Here is a 16,347-nt window from a genome sequence, read left to right on the forward strand (position 1 = left end):
GAATCAATCCTGCGTTGAGATCCTTTTTCCGTGGTAAAACAGCCCTTGTTGAAGCAGGTTAGTATAATTCATTTCTATCATTGGCATACTTTTTGCTTGCTCTCAAACATCAAGGCTAGGAGATTGAATCAGTGGTAACGTATATTGATTACCAGTATGTTAAATAAAAATTCTTCATTTATTTTTAAGGAATTGAAGCACTGCTTAACTTGATCACGCATAACAAATCTGCAACTTCTTGCTCACAAGCTGATCTTTTTGACCACATTTGTGAGCGCGAAAATGTTGTAAAGAGAATTTTCTTGTATCAAAAAGAAGGTTTGCCAAGCTTGGCAAAGCTGCAGCTTCATTACTACAAGCATTGGATATCTTGACAATGCTTTTGGATGAGGTAGAAGGAACAAATCAACTCGTGGAATCTTGTAGAATCTATCTTGCCAGTGAAGTTTTCATCACAGAGCTTAAAGTCCTTGCTTTCTTCAATCGTCATGTTACCTTTCCATTTTTAAACTGTATTGAAAACAGCAGTCAAGATGATCTCCTCAATATCTTACCACAATTACACAAAGAATTGCTTCAGCAGAAGACTGACACTTTGAAACAGTTTATTGTATCAATACATGGAATGTCTGAACCCTTGATGTCAAACGACCTTGAAAAACAAATCATAGGTATAAAGTTGAATTAAAAAAAAAAGTCATTGTCTTGTGATTTTAAGATCATTGAATTAACCATGAAATACTGAACAATGAGCAAAAAACAAAAATTTATACTTAATGATATTTTTCTTGTAAAATTTAGGACGGATGTGTTTATCTGCTGCTGGGGCTGTTCATCGACAATGTGGCAGAGAGTATGGCTTTTCTTCAGAACCATTTCGCGCTACAGATTTATCAAAGCTGACTATTGACCAACGAAAAGACTTGCCAACCAACAATTGTATCTCTGAACGTGACTTATCGCGGTTTGATGAAGAAGCAGTTGTCGCTCGCTCAAGAAATAGAAGATTTAAAGCAAAGAACATCAGAAATAACATGGTCCTATACAAATCTCAAAAGAAGGTAATATAGAATTACTGCTAAATAGTTGCGATATCTTGAACTTTTATGTGATTTCCTTGTTTTGGGTATTTTGGACTCATGCATATCAAACAGTTCTTTACTACTTCAGGAAATCAAAATCAATCATATGGCCAAGAGGATCAATCAAATTCTTGTTGGAATGGAAGTATCCTGGAATGAAAAACAGAAATGAACGTCTGGAACAAAAATTGGAGAAGGCAAAAAAAATGTAAAGATTACACAAAACGTTTGCTAAAAGATTGTAAATCCTGGGGAGGTCCATGTACATCAGTGGACGAGCTGAAGAATGTCTTGCAAGGCCAAGACACCCAAGGGAAAAGACTGCGGACAGTCAGACAAGGTTGCAAGAAAGCAGCTCTTTCGACTAAATGGAATCTCCTACGAAGAAATGCTGGAGAATTTGTGTATTCTATTGGATGATGAAATTAACGAAAGCACCTCAACTGTCGCTAACTTACCAACCAACAAAGATGCTATTAAAGCTCTAAAAGATGTAATCCCGTCAGCTGAGATATCATCAAGTCCATTCGAAATCAATGAGATGTATGTTGTTATGTGGCAAAACTGTGATGCCAAATACGAGTGGTTTGTAGCATATTTGAAGGACCATTTGAAGAGAAAAGTGTCCGGCTCTCATTCAAAATGGACATATCCGACCAAGGAGGATGTCCAAAATGTGGAGGAGGCCCAAATTCTCGATTGCAAAGTTGAAGGAACTTGGAACTTTAGTGCAGACAGTCGAAAACGATTGTTTACACTTTTGAATGTTAAGACTGTTTGTGGTGAATTTAATAAAGTCAAATAAATTTGACACATCTTACGATTATTTATATTTCATAATATCTTTTTCTATATAACTACTTCGATTAGATTGTTTTCAAATCTTGCATTTCTGAGATTTCTTTCAAAATTTTTATGCTATATTGAGAGGCATTTTTATGTTGATTGTAATAGGAACATAGGAAAATAATAGTTTTATCAATTAAAATTTTACAAATTATATACAGCATTTTTTAACATAATTCTTGTAAATTTTGAGAAAAATTGAAATTTTTATGCTGTGATAGCCCTTTTATTGGAGGAAAAATTGTTAAAATGCTTGTTTATATACCCAAGAACTTTACTTTCATCATATCAAATAATTCTGCAAAGTTGCAAAGAGTTTGAGCAAGTTTTGGAAGAGATATGAAGAATAAACCTCAAAAAAGCTGATTTTTCGGTAAAAAAGCCCCCCCGGGTAGTTTTTTGGGCTGGAAATTGTCAAAAATGCATAAAATTAAAAAAAATCTTTTTTAGATGTCTTCTATCATTATATGGAACAGAAAAAACACCAGGCGAAGAAGATAAGAAGATACCCCCAAAAAAAGTTACTCTACCCCCTACCCCTAACCTCGCGAAGGAAAATTCACCTGACGAACACGCTGAAGCAACACCTGAGGACGCCACAAGCAAGCAAGCAACTCAATCCACCAAAGCTAAAACAACCGAAAACCTCGCGAAGGAAAATTTACCTGACGAGCACGCTGAAGCAACACCCGAGAACGCCACAAGCAAGCAAGCAACTCAATCCACCAAAGCTAAAACAACCGAAAACCTCGCGAAGGAAAATTCACCTGACGAATACGCTGAAGCAACACTCGAGGACGCCATAAGCACGCAAGCAACACAATCCACCAAAACTAAAACAACAACCGAAAACCTTATGAAGGAAAATTTTTCTGACGAACACGCTGAAGCAACACCCGAAAACGATTACATATGTCCCATTTGTGAATGTTCTGAACCAGAGGTTTTTCAGCTCAAAATCGATTGGACCGAATGCCAAATATGTTCAGAATGGGCACATAAAACATGTCTTTCGAAATCAAACTGGGAAAACCCCAAAAGAGGTGTCTGGATTTGCCCCGAACACAAAGACTAAAATGCACATTGATTATCCTGATTATCTCAAACATTGATTGATGTGACACACATTGATTAAACATTCTGATTTATGTATAATATATTTTAAGGTTTTGTTAGTTTTGTTAATCTTCTGTTTTTTCCCTGAGAAGTTTTGCTTCAATTTCGTCTTCAGTAAGGATTTTTTAAATAGTTGGTTGTGATAAGATTAAGTTAAGGAGTCATTCATTCGATCAATTATTTCTTCAGTTTGGTACATTTTTTGGCTTTAGGACTTGCCTGCCAAATTTTTTAAAAAGCATTTTGTTATTTTGTTTTACTTTTTTAGAAACTCTAAAGTTTCATCCAAATGTTCTATAGTTTTCAGGAAATTGTTTTTACTTTTTTATATCACAGTTTATTTTTCCATATCATAGTTTAATTTTTCCAAGAGAAACCTGGGCGAAGTTCAAAGACTCGAGTTGATATCTCTACTGTCAAACCGTTTCTTGTTTCTTTATTTTTGAAAGGATTTTATTATGCCATAGTTTTTCTATGAGGCTTTTGATGTATGTTATTCTTTTTCGGTAGCCGGTAATTTTTCAACTTCCCAACTCGAAGGTAACAACTTCCCATCTCGAAACTAGCAACTAGCAACTTCTCGACTACAATTGTTCCTGAACTCTTTTTCTATCATATAAGTTTTTCAGGAACATTGCTTTTTTGCTTTCAAAATTTAATTTTTCACACAACTACTTGTTTTCTCTTTTTACCTTAAGGGAACTTATTTTGGCGGGGATTTACTTGTAATTTAGTTCCCGCCAAAATTCAACATTTTGCTCACTCGCCAAAATTAAAAAAAAATCACCATTCGCAAAATAAGTCCCCGCAAAAATAATTACTCTTAAAGTACAACATGCCGATTATCAACCATTTGACTTGAATGGCACATTGGTTTTTTTGGGTACTGTATGCAAACTCGTTTCGACCTGTTTTACAAAAACGATTAGAACTAAGAAAGTTTTCGCTTTGAGAAGCCTCCCTTTCCACGAACATAGATGCTCGGGCAATTCACATGTATTGAAATCGAAAATATCTGATCCTTTATCAAACTGTATTTCGTAGCAATTAATTATAACTATGATAAAAAGTTAAATAAAAGTAAATGCCTTGCTTCTTTTTTGTACATTTTGAACAACACGAGACCCTCAAACAGCTCATCATCTTGACCAAGTATAACAAGCGTTCCACTATCCGTAATTAATTTATCTACCGGGGTTGGAACTTGGGGAAACCAGGTTACAGGATGTACCACTGGTCAGGGTACCTTTTTTCAACTTCACGAGTCCCAGGTAGGGTCGTAAAAACACCAAATTAGAAAAATCAGTCACTAGTAGGGTGTCTTTTTTTTGGAAAATTTTGGAGTAACACAAATTTTCAATTTGTTACTTACTCGCGTCAAAAACCCGGAAATTTTTCCGGGTGCCCGCCCGCATGTATTTTCAACACCCGCTGCGACGCGAACAGAACAGTTTTTCGATGGCCGCCTTATGTGCATGCATATATTTGTTTGCAGCCATGGGATTCATGCAGGAAAATCTGTCAACAGGGGTTCACCTGATTTCTAGGTGAACCAAGCTCTATGATTTTAGAACTTTGTCTGGCTGAGGTTAAACTTATTTTTTCTAAAATATTGAGCTTGGATATCCAGGCTAGTATTGTATGTGAGCTTTCTCTGTCATTAGGGAGGTTAAGTATCAAAGATAAATCTACGCGACGAACGGACCTTTTCTCTGCAAGATGGTAAGGGTAGCAAAGTAGATGTTATATCTTCTTTGTTCAACAACAAAGATTTTCACGGTTTTTCTTTCTTGAGTTGTTTTAGCCTGGATTCTAGAAAATGCAGGTCCACATGTTTACTGCAGGTTGCGGGTCAAAACCCGTTCGTTCGTCTCGTTGATTTATCCTTGATACTTAACCTCCCTAATTTCTTTTTCGCTCTTTCCCGTTCGGACGGCTGCACGGCATTTCGGACTTAAGGTGTCGAACCGGGTTCTGGGCCTACTTTTTGAAAATTTGTGTTTTTTGATACTTTTGTCTTGTCTCTTTGAACTTGTATCTTTTGTCTGTTGTTTAACCCCTTTTTTGTTTCTTTGTATTTGTATATTTTTCTATGCTTGTTAGTTTGTTTGGACTGCGGGTTGGTTCAGGGTTATGGAATCTGGGGAGGCTGAGTGTTAGACATCCTTAAAGCCGCTGGGTCTGTCGCAAGTCAGGGACTCCAGATTGCATTTGTTGGGTTTTTGGTGTTTGTGTTTATGTAATTCCTGTGTTTGTTTTTCTGCTTGGTTTTTTTCACTTCATGTCTATTGGTTTGTTGTTTTTTTCGCATAAAAGTCTCATTTCTTGACAGAATATTTGATTGGTTTGATTTATATATTTAGAAAAAATAAAAAAAAAGGAAAAAAAAGTATAATTTTAAAAATATTAAACTTTATTTCATTTAGTATTTTTAACATTTTCTCTCCTTGAGGTCAGATCTCTGATCTTCACTGATGCCCCCAGGAGGGTCCTAATCAAAAAACGCAGACCAAGATCGCGTAGTAATTTGAAAATGATTACTGTCATTAGCCTCGTGATTTTCATTATCATAAAAACTAATAATATGGGGTTCCTTTGATCAAATCCGACAAGCTGACTCGCAACTCCCATCAACCCCAAACCAAAATTTACAATTGGCTCTTTGGCTGAAAATATTATATAGTACATGTGTGCAAAGTCTAGAAAAAAATGTTTATATTTATAAAATGATTATGTATACTAGTGAGATGCTCTGACCGCCTTCGCTAGCAAAGTAGAGTGTTAGTAATTGTATGCAAAGGATTAACTCAGAATTGGGACGATATCTACCAGACGGTACTAATCGAATGTTCCGAACGTTCGATTGTAATCGATAATAATCGAATATAATCGAACGTCATCGAATGATGACTTATCGATTACGCCGAAATTTTGAAATAATCGAATACTCACTAGCCTCAGAATATCTGCATCTTCTTCGATTACCGTTCGATGAATGTTCGATGACCCTTCGATGACTCTTCGATTAATTCGATTACTCTTCGATTAATTCGATTACTATCGGTTTGTAAGATTTATTAGATTACTTTGATTACCATTCGATTACCATTCGATTACTTCGACTAAGTCATCGAAGACTTCGATCTCTTTATCCCCTCGTTTATTTCAACAGCAAAGTTTAATCGAACCAGGCCGTACATTGTACTGTGCACACGGGAGAGCCTGCTGGGTAGGGCTAATAATTTTTCGAAGCTCGTTTTTTTAACTACCCGGAGTTCTGGTCTTTCACAGGAATCTTCTTCTTAGTGTGGGAAACTGAAAGGAAATATGTAAAACGACGGTATACACCGTATTACTTCGAATAAACGCCCCCTTTGAATAAACGCTCCTCCTAAAATCGAAAAAGTTAAATAAACGCCCCGGGCGTTTGTTCGAAGTAATACGGAACAGTTGAATGTAGCATATAGGGTAGTCGAAGAAAGATTGTCGAAGGGTTGTCGAACAGTCAGGCAAATATCCTTGCATTTGCACGGAGTCCGCTACGTTGCATTTGCAACGGGTCGAAATCGAAAGTAGCGCGAAAACCCGGTGCAAATACACTGGGTTTTTGGAACTCTGTGCATTTGCACGGGGTGGAAAATTATAAAATTTAAGATTTTGCAATGGTTTTACAATCAATTAGCACCATTCTTTTTGCTTAGAATCAATATCAAGAAGATGAATCAAATTCAATAAGATATACCAGGTAATCCTTCTTTATTGTCTTTGTATTTTGATTTGGAAAACAAGAATCGTTCCTTCTTTATGCTGGCGTGAGGCTGTAGCGAAGGAGTTTATCCGCGCGGCCATTCTTTCGATTTTCGAATGCGGAACATACGAAACTTAGAATACGGGTATTGTGAGATAACGGTGTTTCAGAATCCCGATCCCGCCACTCCATACTTATTTTTAGTTCTCCAGTGGTCAAGCAAGGATGAATTACAACAATTCTTCTCTCGCCGTTTCTTCTTTTTCTTTTTTATTTCAGTTTTCATTTTTTATGGGAACACAATTGCGATCATATCCAGGTGAGACGTGTATTTTCCACATTTTCCAACGTTGTAGTAATATCATAATGATACACATTCATCGGCGAGGGCGAGAATATGATGGAAACCCTCTGGAGAATACCCTTGTGTCAGAGATCCGGTGGAGCCCCCCGCCCCACTAGAAAACTTAGCCAAAAATCGTCTGGACACTACGATTAGATAGAAATTTTCATCCACACTGAAGGAAAAAGCTCCACCGGGGCGGCACAGAGACAGTGGTGTATGTGCGTGAGAGAATGAAAACAACGCCCATAAAGAAAAGAAAGACCAACGAAGTTACAGTCTATATTCTATTAATTTGATTGTAATGATCAATGGCCTCATTTTTATTTTTGGCCACTTTTTTAATGTTGTATTTATTTCGTAACGTATATTATTTTATAAATTGTTAACTTTAATAAAAAAGATGGTTCTTATTTTCTTCTTCACGACTCTCGAGCAACACGCTCTCCCTGAACAGCTCATAATGGTAACAATCGGTACATTGGTGGCGGCACACTAAATAAAGAATGAAAATTGAAGTTATGACTGTGGAAGATCCGTGGTACAGTAGATTTTTTTAAGCTTGAAACTAGAAAAAGTGATTGTCGCTCAAAAGTCTGTGGATAAACTGCCGAAGTTACGGTAACAAGTAACGCACACCTATTGATGGGAAGCACAAAAATCGATCTAGATTTCAACATAGATCTAGATGAGATAATTGTTTCATACATACAACAATGTAACTTACACTGTCTCTTGAGTTTAGTGAAAGCAGTCCGTAATGATTGTGATATTGACAAATCGTCTCCGCTTCATTTGATCCATTTCTCCTGAATAAAAAGAAAAGTTAAAACTTTATTTGAGCTTGAACTTTCAACAAAGTATTGAAATAATCGGATCAGTCGTTTTTGTTAGCAGTGAAGCTAAGTCTAATGTTTGGGAAGAAAATATGGATATGATTCTGATGCAGGGGTGTATTTTTAGGAGTGTTAGGTATCACTGAATAGTATTCTATATCGACCTAACGCAAATACGAAAATCGCATTTTAACGATCCTCAAGGCCGTTCGCATCATAAAGAAAGCCGGTAAAGGCCGCTACCCACTCAGCATTTTATGGTCGTCGCACAAGGCGCACGGCTTAATTATTGCATAAATTACATAAATCAATCCTTCAAAGGTCGCCTTGAGCGCACGAAGAGTTGAAACTTTTTAACTTTTTTCGCGCAGCCGAACTGCTCACCTTTTGTTTTTATTAAATCAACCAATCACAAAAGAGGATTTTTTCTCTTGTCTCGTGTGCAAAAGATGTGTATCATTTGCAAAAAGATGATAAACAAAAGAAGAGAGAAAAACATGTGCTGCAGAGTGGAATGAGAAAAGCGTACAGCGACCAAAGCGCCCGAGCCGTGCGTCTTGTTCGCCGACCATAAAATGCTGAGTGGGTAGCGGCCTTAAGGGCGGGTTCCGTATGCAAATTTTTCGAGTAGCGAAATCGCGTGATCTAGACGCGGGCGTTTATAAATACTCAAATTTACCAAAAATATTTTGCTTGATTAAAAAAGATTGAATGAGTGGAATCTTTTTTCAATGGACACATAGTAGAGGCCACTATGTCTTCCCGTGTGCAGCAGCTTGTGCAAAGGGATTTTATGATTGAATATTGTTCCTTGAATGTAGAAGATCAAAATTTGAGAGGTGGGGCCGGGTGTGACCACCCGTTGCCATGAAAACTGACGTCATTGGTTACTATGGCAACCAAAATAAAAAGTCGTCAAAATTGAAAATTTTTTGTTTCATTCGAAAGAGCATGAAAAACTGATAAAGAAAAAGGTCACAACTTATATCTGAAAATGAATATATCAGGAGATATTAAGGAAATAAGGCAAAATGACGTCATAAAACGATGACGTCATCTAAAAATAAAAATTCGCCAAAATTCGAAAATTTTTGGTTTTTTGGAAAGACGACCCTCCAGTGAACATAAAATACTATTACGAAAATGTTTGAAAATTCGTTAAAAAAAGTCTACTGGCCAAAATTGACAATTTCATTTTTTGCCTGTCGAAGGTTGGAGCTTGCCCCAAGCACATTACAGGCAAAATTTGAAAATATCAATTTTTGCTCATAGACTTCTTAAAAAAGATTTTCAGACTTTTTTGTAATAATATGTTTTGTTCACTGGAAGGTATTCTTTCCAAAAAACCAAAAATTTTTGAATTTTGGCAAATTTTTAGTTTTCGATGACGTCATCGTTTTATGACGTCATTTTGCCTTATTTCCTTAATATCTCCTGATATATCAATTTTCAGATATAGGTTGTGACCTTTTTCTTTATCAGTATTTCATGCTCTTTCGAATGAAACAAAATTTTTTCAATTTTGACGACTTTTTATTTTGGTTGCCATAGTAACCAATGACGTCAGTGTCCATGGCAACGGGTGGTCACACCCGGCCCCACCTCTCAAATTTTGATCTTCTACATTCAAGGAACAATATTCAATCATAAAATCCCTTTGCACAAGCTGCTGCACACGGGAAGCTTTTTCGCGACATAGTGGCCCCTACTAACAATTCTTTATTAACGAATGAAGAATCTCATAAAGAAAAAATGAAAGCCCCGTTCATCTTCATTTTCCCCCGTTTTCACTTTAAAGTTGAAATTGACGTATTTGCCTGACGCGTTCTAGCTCATTTGCACAGGGTCGGGAAAACCCGTTGCAAATGCACACCCCGTGCAAATGCAAGGATTTGCCTGACTGTCGAAGATAATCGAATAATTTGCAATAATCAAAGTCATTGAAGCGTTATCGAAGTCATCGAAGGGTTATCGAAGTCATCGAAGGGTTATCGAAGTCATCGAAGTCATCGAAGGGTTATCGAACGTCATCGAAGGGTCATTGAAAAGTAATCGAATGGGTAATCGAATACTCACCCAATTTACGAAATTTCAGTGATCGAATGCATTCGACTTTTGTAATCGAATGCATTCGATTACCTGTCATCGAAAGCAGTAATCGATAAATAATCATTCGATTACTTCGATTATCTTCGATTACTTCCGTAATCGAAGCGTTCGATTAGTACCGTCTGGTATCTAGTTCTGGACCAGAAGTAATAATAAAATTCTAATGCAGCAAAACCGGTATAGCAAGGCCTGTTTGTCATTTTCAATATTTTAGGTTGAACATAAAATAACTAACTATCTTTACCTTAAAAAATCAACAAAAAACATAATACTGGTAGACCACCAATGAAATAGATGATGAAATAAGAAATTAAGTTAGACTATACAAAATTGGATGGGACATAGGAATTGTAAATACTAATTGAGCTAATTGAGACTATGTAGATAGTAAACGAACTGAATAGACAGACATATAGAATAGATACTAAATACGAGTGCGAAGGGGTCTGTACCAGTGCCTATGAACATATCATACTGTATATAAAAATAAATTTCAAGTAACATATTTGGTTTAAAATTTTAATGAAATTAAGAAACATGTATTGCTTACTGAAGTAATAGTATGGCTTGAGTTTATATTCCTGTACATATTTTGTCTGTGCCGTTTTCACAGTGTTTATTCCGTCAAGAACTGAAAATACCATGTAGACATATCTGTGTGCTTTCTGCCTATCCTTGTCTAGTAGCCTTTTGTGTTTGAATGAAATTAAGAAACATGTATTGCTTACCGAAGTAATAGTATGGCTTGTGCTAGAGAAGAGATTATAATGTACCTAGAATTTGTAAGAATCAAATTTGAATAAAGCTGAAAATTTATTTAAGAAATTGAAAAATTTAGAAAATCAACCATCCCAGATTTTATCATGATCTTCATCAAAGATAAAAAAATTGAATTTTTGAACCAGATATTTTTTGGAAAATATTTTCGGTACCTTAACAACCCTGATAAATGAAAAATTTATTTTTATTTTACCGACCGCCCGACCGACCCATATTTTGCTAAAGATCTGCCCGTAGAACAACAAATTAAATTGGTCTCGCCTTAGCCTCTCTATTTGTCATCTCTAGAGGTAAACCATTACTAATAAACACCTTATTGTTGCTCCTCCATCATAGAATGGTCTCTTGTATTGAGTGTAACTCTCCTATCAAATAGCGCATGCTGATGTGTCTCAAAATCTTTACAATCGTATGCTGGTCGACAACACCATCACCTTTACATGTCAACCATGTATTTTCAAATCTCTTCCTTTCCACGATGTGGAAGAGTTTGGGGAGCAAGATGACTTCGTAATGCCTGATCATATTGAACCTTTGAATTTATTTAAAAAGTCGTGTCTTAACATCGTTCATCTAAACGTGAACGTGGGGCCGACGGGCCAGAAAATTTTCGAAAATAGACTCTTCTAGATTGGCTAAAGGGGCAACCTTTTATCAGGTTTACATCAAAACTTTAGTCGGAATTAGTATGAAAAGTGAATCTTTTTTCTCACAAAATAATAAATTTTCATTGGAGTTTGGCTTCTCCTAATCTTTTTAAACCTCGAATTGTTTTTATAAAAAAGTAATAGATAAGTATTATTTTGCTACTTCGTAATCATGACATAATTCTTATAGCTAGAATGAAGTAATTAAACAAAATCGTTCTTTCTCTGTATAATAATAACAATACAAAATAAAACAGAAACTCTATAAATATTTAATTTGATAGGTTTGTAATCTCGTAAGAGAGTTCAATTTAAAGTTTTGCTTTTTTAACATCATAAGTTATTGTAGCCGGTCGTTCTGGAGTCAACACCACAGATGCTTTTCTCTCATTGGAACCATCCTTTTTGAGGCACTTCATCACTTCACTTTCACCTCACTTTCCTGATAATTTTGACAGGTGAAAAATCATAGTACATATGAGAAAGAGAAAAACTGATATTGATTCAAATCCTTTGTTCTATGCGCTGATGTGAAGCGGGTGGTATTTTATTAACTAATTATTTTTCCTTTTGTATTTTATTCGTGACGAATGCATAGACTAATATTACGGAACCGAATTTGTCATAATTATCATAATATCGCGCATTCGCAGAGAGGGGAAGTTACAAAATCAATACAAACCAGCAGAGCGCTCCAAAATGTTCAAAATTTAAGAAAGGAATAAAGATGGTTGAGTTAGAAACCTTATATGATATTTTTGTGGATTCTCAGTTAGAAGACAACGAAGAAATCGACGAAGACATTTTAAATAAATTTCCAGAGTATGAGAACACTGAAATAGTCGTACCAAATGACCTGAATTACGATGATTTGGGAGAGGCAGAAGAAACTTTTTTGGATGAACTTCCACTAATAGATTTGGCAAAATTGACTACTCCTGTGGAAAATTCTACATCAACTTCTATATCTTCTTCAGCTGATAGACCAAGTGGAGTATTAACATAATTAAGCAGAGGAAATAGATAGCAAAATATATCAATCATATTGTGAAATTTAAGGTTAGTTTGAAGCTCAATCTTAACTTAGGTTAGCCTAGTCATATGTTTGAGGAGTATAAATTATAAATATAACTGGGAATATGAAAATGCTTATAAAGAGTCATTGGTTTGTAATCATTTGAAATGATAATTAATAGACATTACATGTCAATTTCTTGTATTCTTGTTAGCCAATGAGTTTTCGAGATTGTTACGAGTTATTTTGACGAGATGGGGTGCATCAGAGAAGAAGTAGATCTTCCGATCTGGGTCAAATAATCAGAAAACTGGGAATTGATTTTGAACACCTTTCGATTTGTGCTTGCACCGTCACATACCCATGCTCTCACATAAAATCCAATACTTTCGAGTACTCGAGTTGCTTCCCACACCAAGCTGTTAAATTGATCACCAGTGAATCCAATACCAGCATGATAGCCAAAAGTTGTACAAAAGTTTGAGCATATTCCGCGAACCATAAATACATTTGCGTATGTTGCAAGACTTCTATCACTATCGTCATCTTTGTCACACGTTAGCATGAATCGTTCGATTTATTCGTTCAGGTCCCCCATCTTTGTAAATCCTATAATTTCTCCTGAACCTTTTTTGTATACGAGACCGGATTTTATTTTGATTTCATCAAAAGGTGTCGACTTTTGAATCTTCTATTAGCTGGGCTATAACATCTGGATTGAAGCCACTTTGGGGTGTTGTAAAATGGATATACTTTTTAAGAGTGTTTTCATGTGGTAAGATAAGCATCTGTGTTCGCTTACTTGCCATTTGGCAAGGTTACTTCTCAATGACTTGATGTGCCCCAAAGATGACTCAATTGACGCATTACTTGGAAATGGCTCTTTTACACTGCACCGGCTTCGAATTAAATCCTCAAAACCAGTTGTACCATTACAAATAGATAATTGAATAAATTTTTAGCAGAATTCATCAATAGTGTCATCTGCCAAAACTCGAGGAAAGTTAATATATGTCAAATCTATTGAAATGATGAAATGAATACGATAAGCTATTTGTATTGATGCGGATAGAAAATTTGATCTCAATTTCACCCTCTGATGTGACGTTTGCTGTGACGTTTGCTTGAAAATAATTTCTTGTTTCCGAGGATTCACTCATGTTTTTTCTGAAGTATATTTTATTCAATTTGTTATCAATCCCTCCAGTGAACTTGTTCATTTTTCGATGGTAGTTTCTGAGGTTTTTTACATATATTACATTGGCCATCTTGATAGTCTACAAAAATTGGGAGGTTGAAATTTTCAAATTTATTTGACCTTTTTGACAGGTCCAGTTTCTTCTTGCATGTGTGGCAGAGATGCTGTGGATATATCTAAAAAATAAATTTTTCAAATATAATATTTTTTAATGATTAATGAAATGCCAAAAAGCAGAATTTGCTCATTATTATATAAATTTGCACAACAATATCATCATTTTACAAACCAGTTGTGTAAAAAATGACTTTTGTTTAAAAATACTTTTACTCCGCCTCTAAATAGAACTTACATAAACGTATTTGGTCCTTTTTACTAGGTCTATGAAAATGACTATAGCAGAAAATAAAATATTTTATACCTGTTTGTTTTCAGGGAGTGTTATATGAAAATTATCTCTGAAGATATCTTGATAATCAATGGTTTTTTTTGGATTTTTATAACCCTAGTTTGTGGTTCTCTTGCCTGCACACAACCGACAGAAATCGTTCAGCGAAGATTGATGGTGGTTCATTCTTTTTAGATTCTTTTCAGTTCACAGAAGATTCATATCCAGTTATACTGCTATTTTATAATGTTAAGATTTTCCTCTTTTATACAGCTGAAAGTTACAGACATCATATTACCAACATAGAAGAGTTCCAGTTAATGTAAAATGGAAAATGCCCTTCTCCATCTCAAATGAAAAAATAAACAGGTAAAAAATAGTGAAAAACACACCAGTTAAAAACTACTTTTTTCGAGAAGTCCTGCAAAGCCGTCCACCATTTTCGTCCGCCATCTTGAAAACTTTAATTTATGCGAAAAATTCTCATCAAAAAATCATCAAAAATTTTACAAGTGGATAGCATTACTTCATAGCCATCTATCATAGCTTAGCTTTCACACACAGATCATTATTTGCCGAGATATTAGGAAAACTCTAACACACGTTGGTAATTACTGTGGACATTACAATATCATTAATATTTCACTAATAAATGCATAATTTTCATTCATTTTTTTTTGTAACGTGTGGGGGAAAGCCTCTTCTCCTGACATAATTACAAAAAATCTGTAATAATTAAAAGGAAACCCCTCAAATCTTCTGATTTCAAATCGGGTAAAGCCGAGCAACTTTTTGCAGACATAATTTATGCAAAGATTTCGTAAGAAACATCGCTAAAAGGACTCGGCCCTACATCAGCGCATAGGAACCCATTGTTGCAGCGAAACAATAGACGGAATGAATGGAAACCCCTGACAACGCGGAATCAATATCAGTCTTTCTCTTTCTCATATGTACTATGTGAAAATGCAACTCCCCAAAATGCTTGAATATCAGGGTATAAAACTCACCGCATCCTTGTCTGTTGCGTCGTTGAAACTGAATTCAAAGTGTGCCACGTGATCGCGAATTGCTCGGAAGCACGGTATAAAAATGGAACGGTGAATCCGTTCTGTTATTTTTATGATCCAGGGATCTTTGAATTTCTGCTTAAAACGATTCGAATCAAATCGAAGGTTTGTTTTTCATAAACACCAAACAACTTATCAGATTTGCTTCAAATTTTGAATATAAGCTCACTGAGTGGATTGAAATAATGCAACAAAGAGCAAACTCCCAAAAAATGCCTGGCTCAATAACTCAAATTTTCAGGCCAGGTCGATAGCTCCATTTCTTTATGAACCAAATCTTTCGTGAAACCACCCAAATGCTAGCAATTTTCTATTTTTTCATGTTGAATCGCAATGAATAAGTATGGAAATGTTGCTGAATATCTTTAATTCGCAAAAAAAATAATAAAATAAATTGAGAAATTGACAAAGAAGATTTTAAAACCACCTAATTACCATAAGTTGGTCTAATCTCTCATCTTATTCCGACACCCATCCTTAAACCTTGGAAAAACGGAAAGGTCAGAATCCCTGATATCTATTAAAGCGGTAAGAGAGGAAACCATCCTTTTTCAATCAGTAATTCTGACCTTCCTTTTGATTTTATCTCTAGGGTGTTGGAATTACACGAGGGATGTCGACATTAGACCAACTTATACAGTAGTTGATAAATAAACCTAAAAGAGCATTTTTGATAAATACAAAAATTGAAAAACAAATATAAAGTTGATTGATTATGATATAAATAGATACACACATAGTAAATGAAATATTAGGCCACCGGTCCCCCGCATTCATGCGTATTAGCCACTCAAGGTGGGGGTATCACGACTGCCAAGGTGCCCTCATTGTTGCCGGCTTCCAAATCCAATTAAATGGTTAAATTTTAGAATTATGCAAATAGACTTGATTCAGGAGTTAAAATTTTTAAACAATCCAGACTCTGATTTAACAAAATAAAACACTCACTGGAAACTTCAAAAGCTAGAAATTCATGTCCTTAGAAAAAGATGGGTAAAGAAGATTTGAAAAATATGATCAATCATGATAAACACAACAACCTAAAAATACACAAAGCTTACATTCTTGAGATACACTATGAAACTTCATTTAAATAGTGATTTCAAATAAAACTGATCATAGAAATCAATACAGTCCTTAATCAAACCAAAATAAAAATCCTTGGTTTG

At 35.4% G+C, this 16,347-nt stretch overlaps 1 protein-coding gene across 1 annotated transcript; it reads left to right on the forward strand.

Annotated features, from left to right (window-relative positions):
- Positions 1-206: 206 nt before the first annotated feature.
- Positions 207-1,407, forward strand: LOC136824249 (uncharacterized). The gene is made up of 3 exons (XM_067080419.1): positions 207-671; positions 802-1,061; positions 1,171-1,407. Exons 1-3 carry the CDS (start codon positions 377-379, stop codon positions 1,252-1,254), a joined length of 639 nt encoding a protein of 212 aa, XP_066936520.1. The 5' UTR covers positions 207-376; the 3' UTR covers positions 1,255-1,407.
- The last annotated feature ends 14,940 nt before the right edge of the window (positions 1,408-16,347 follow it).

The sequence above is a fragment of the Clytia hemisphaerica genome, unplaced genomic scaffold (assembly GCF_902728285.1).
Source record: "Clytia hemisphaerica strain Z4C2 unplaced genomic scaffold, Clytia hemisphaerica genome assembly, whole genome shotgun sequence".
Taxonomy (NCBI): domain Eukaryota; kingdom Metazoa; phylum Cnidaria; class Hydrozoa; order Leptothecata; family Clytiidae; genus Clytia; species Clytia hemisphaerica.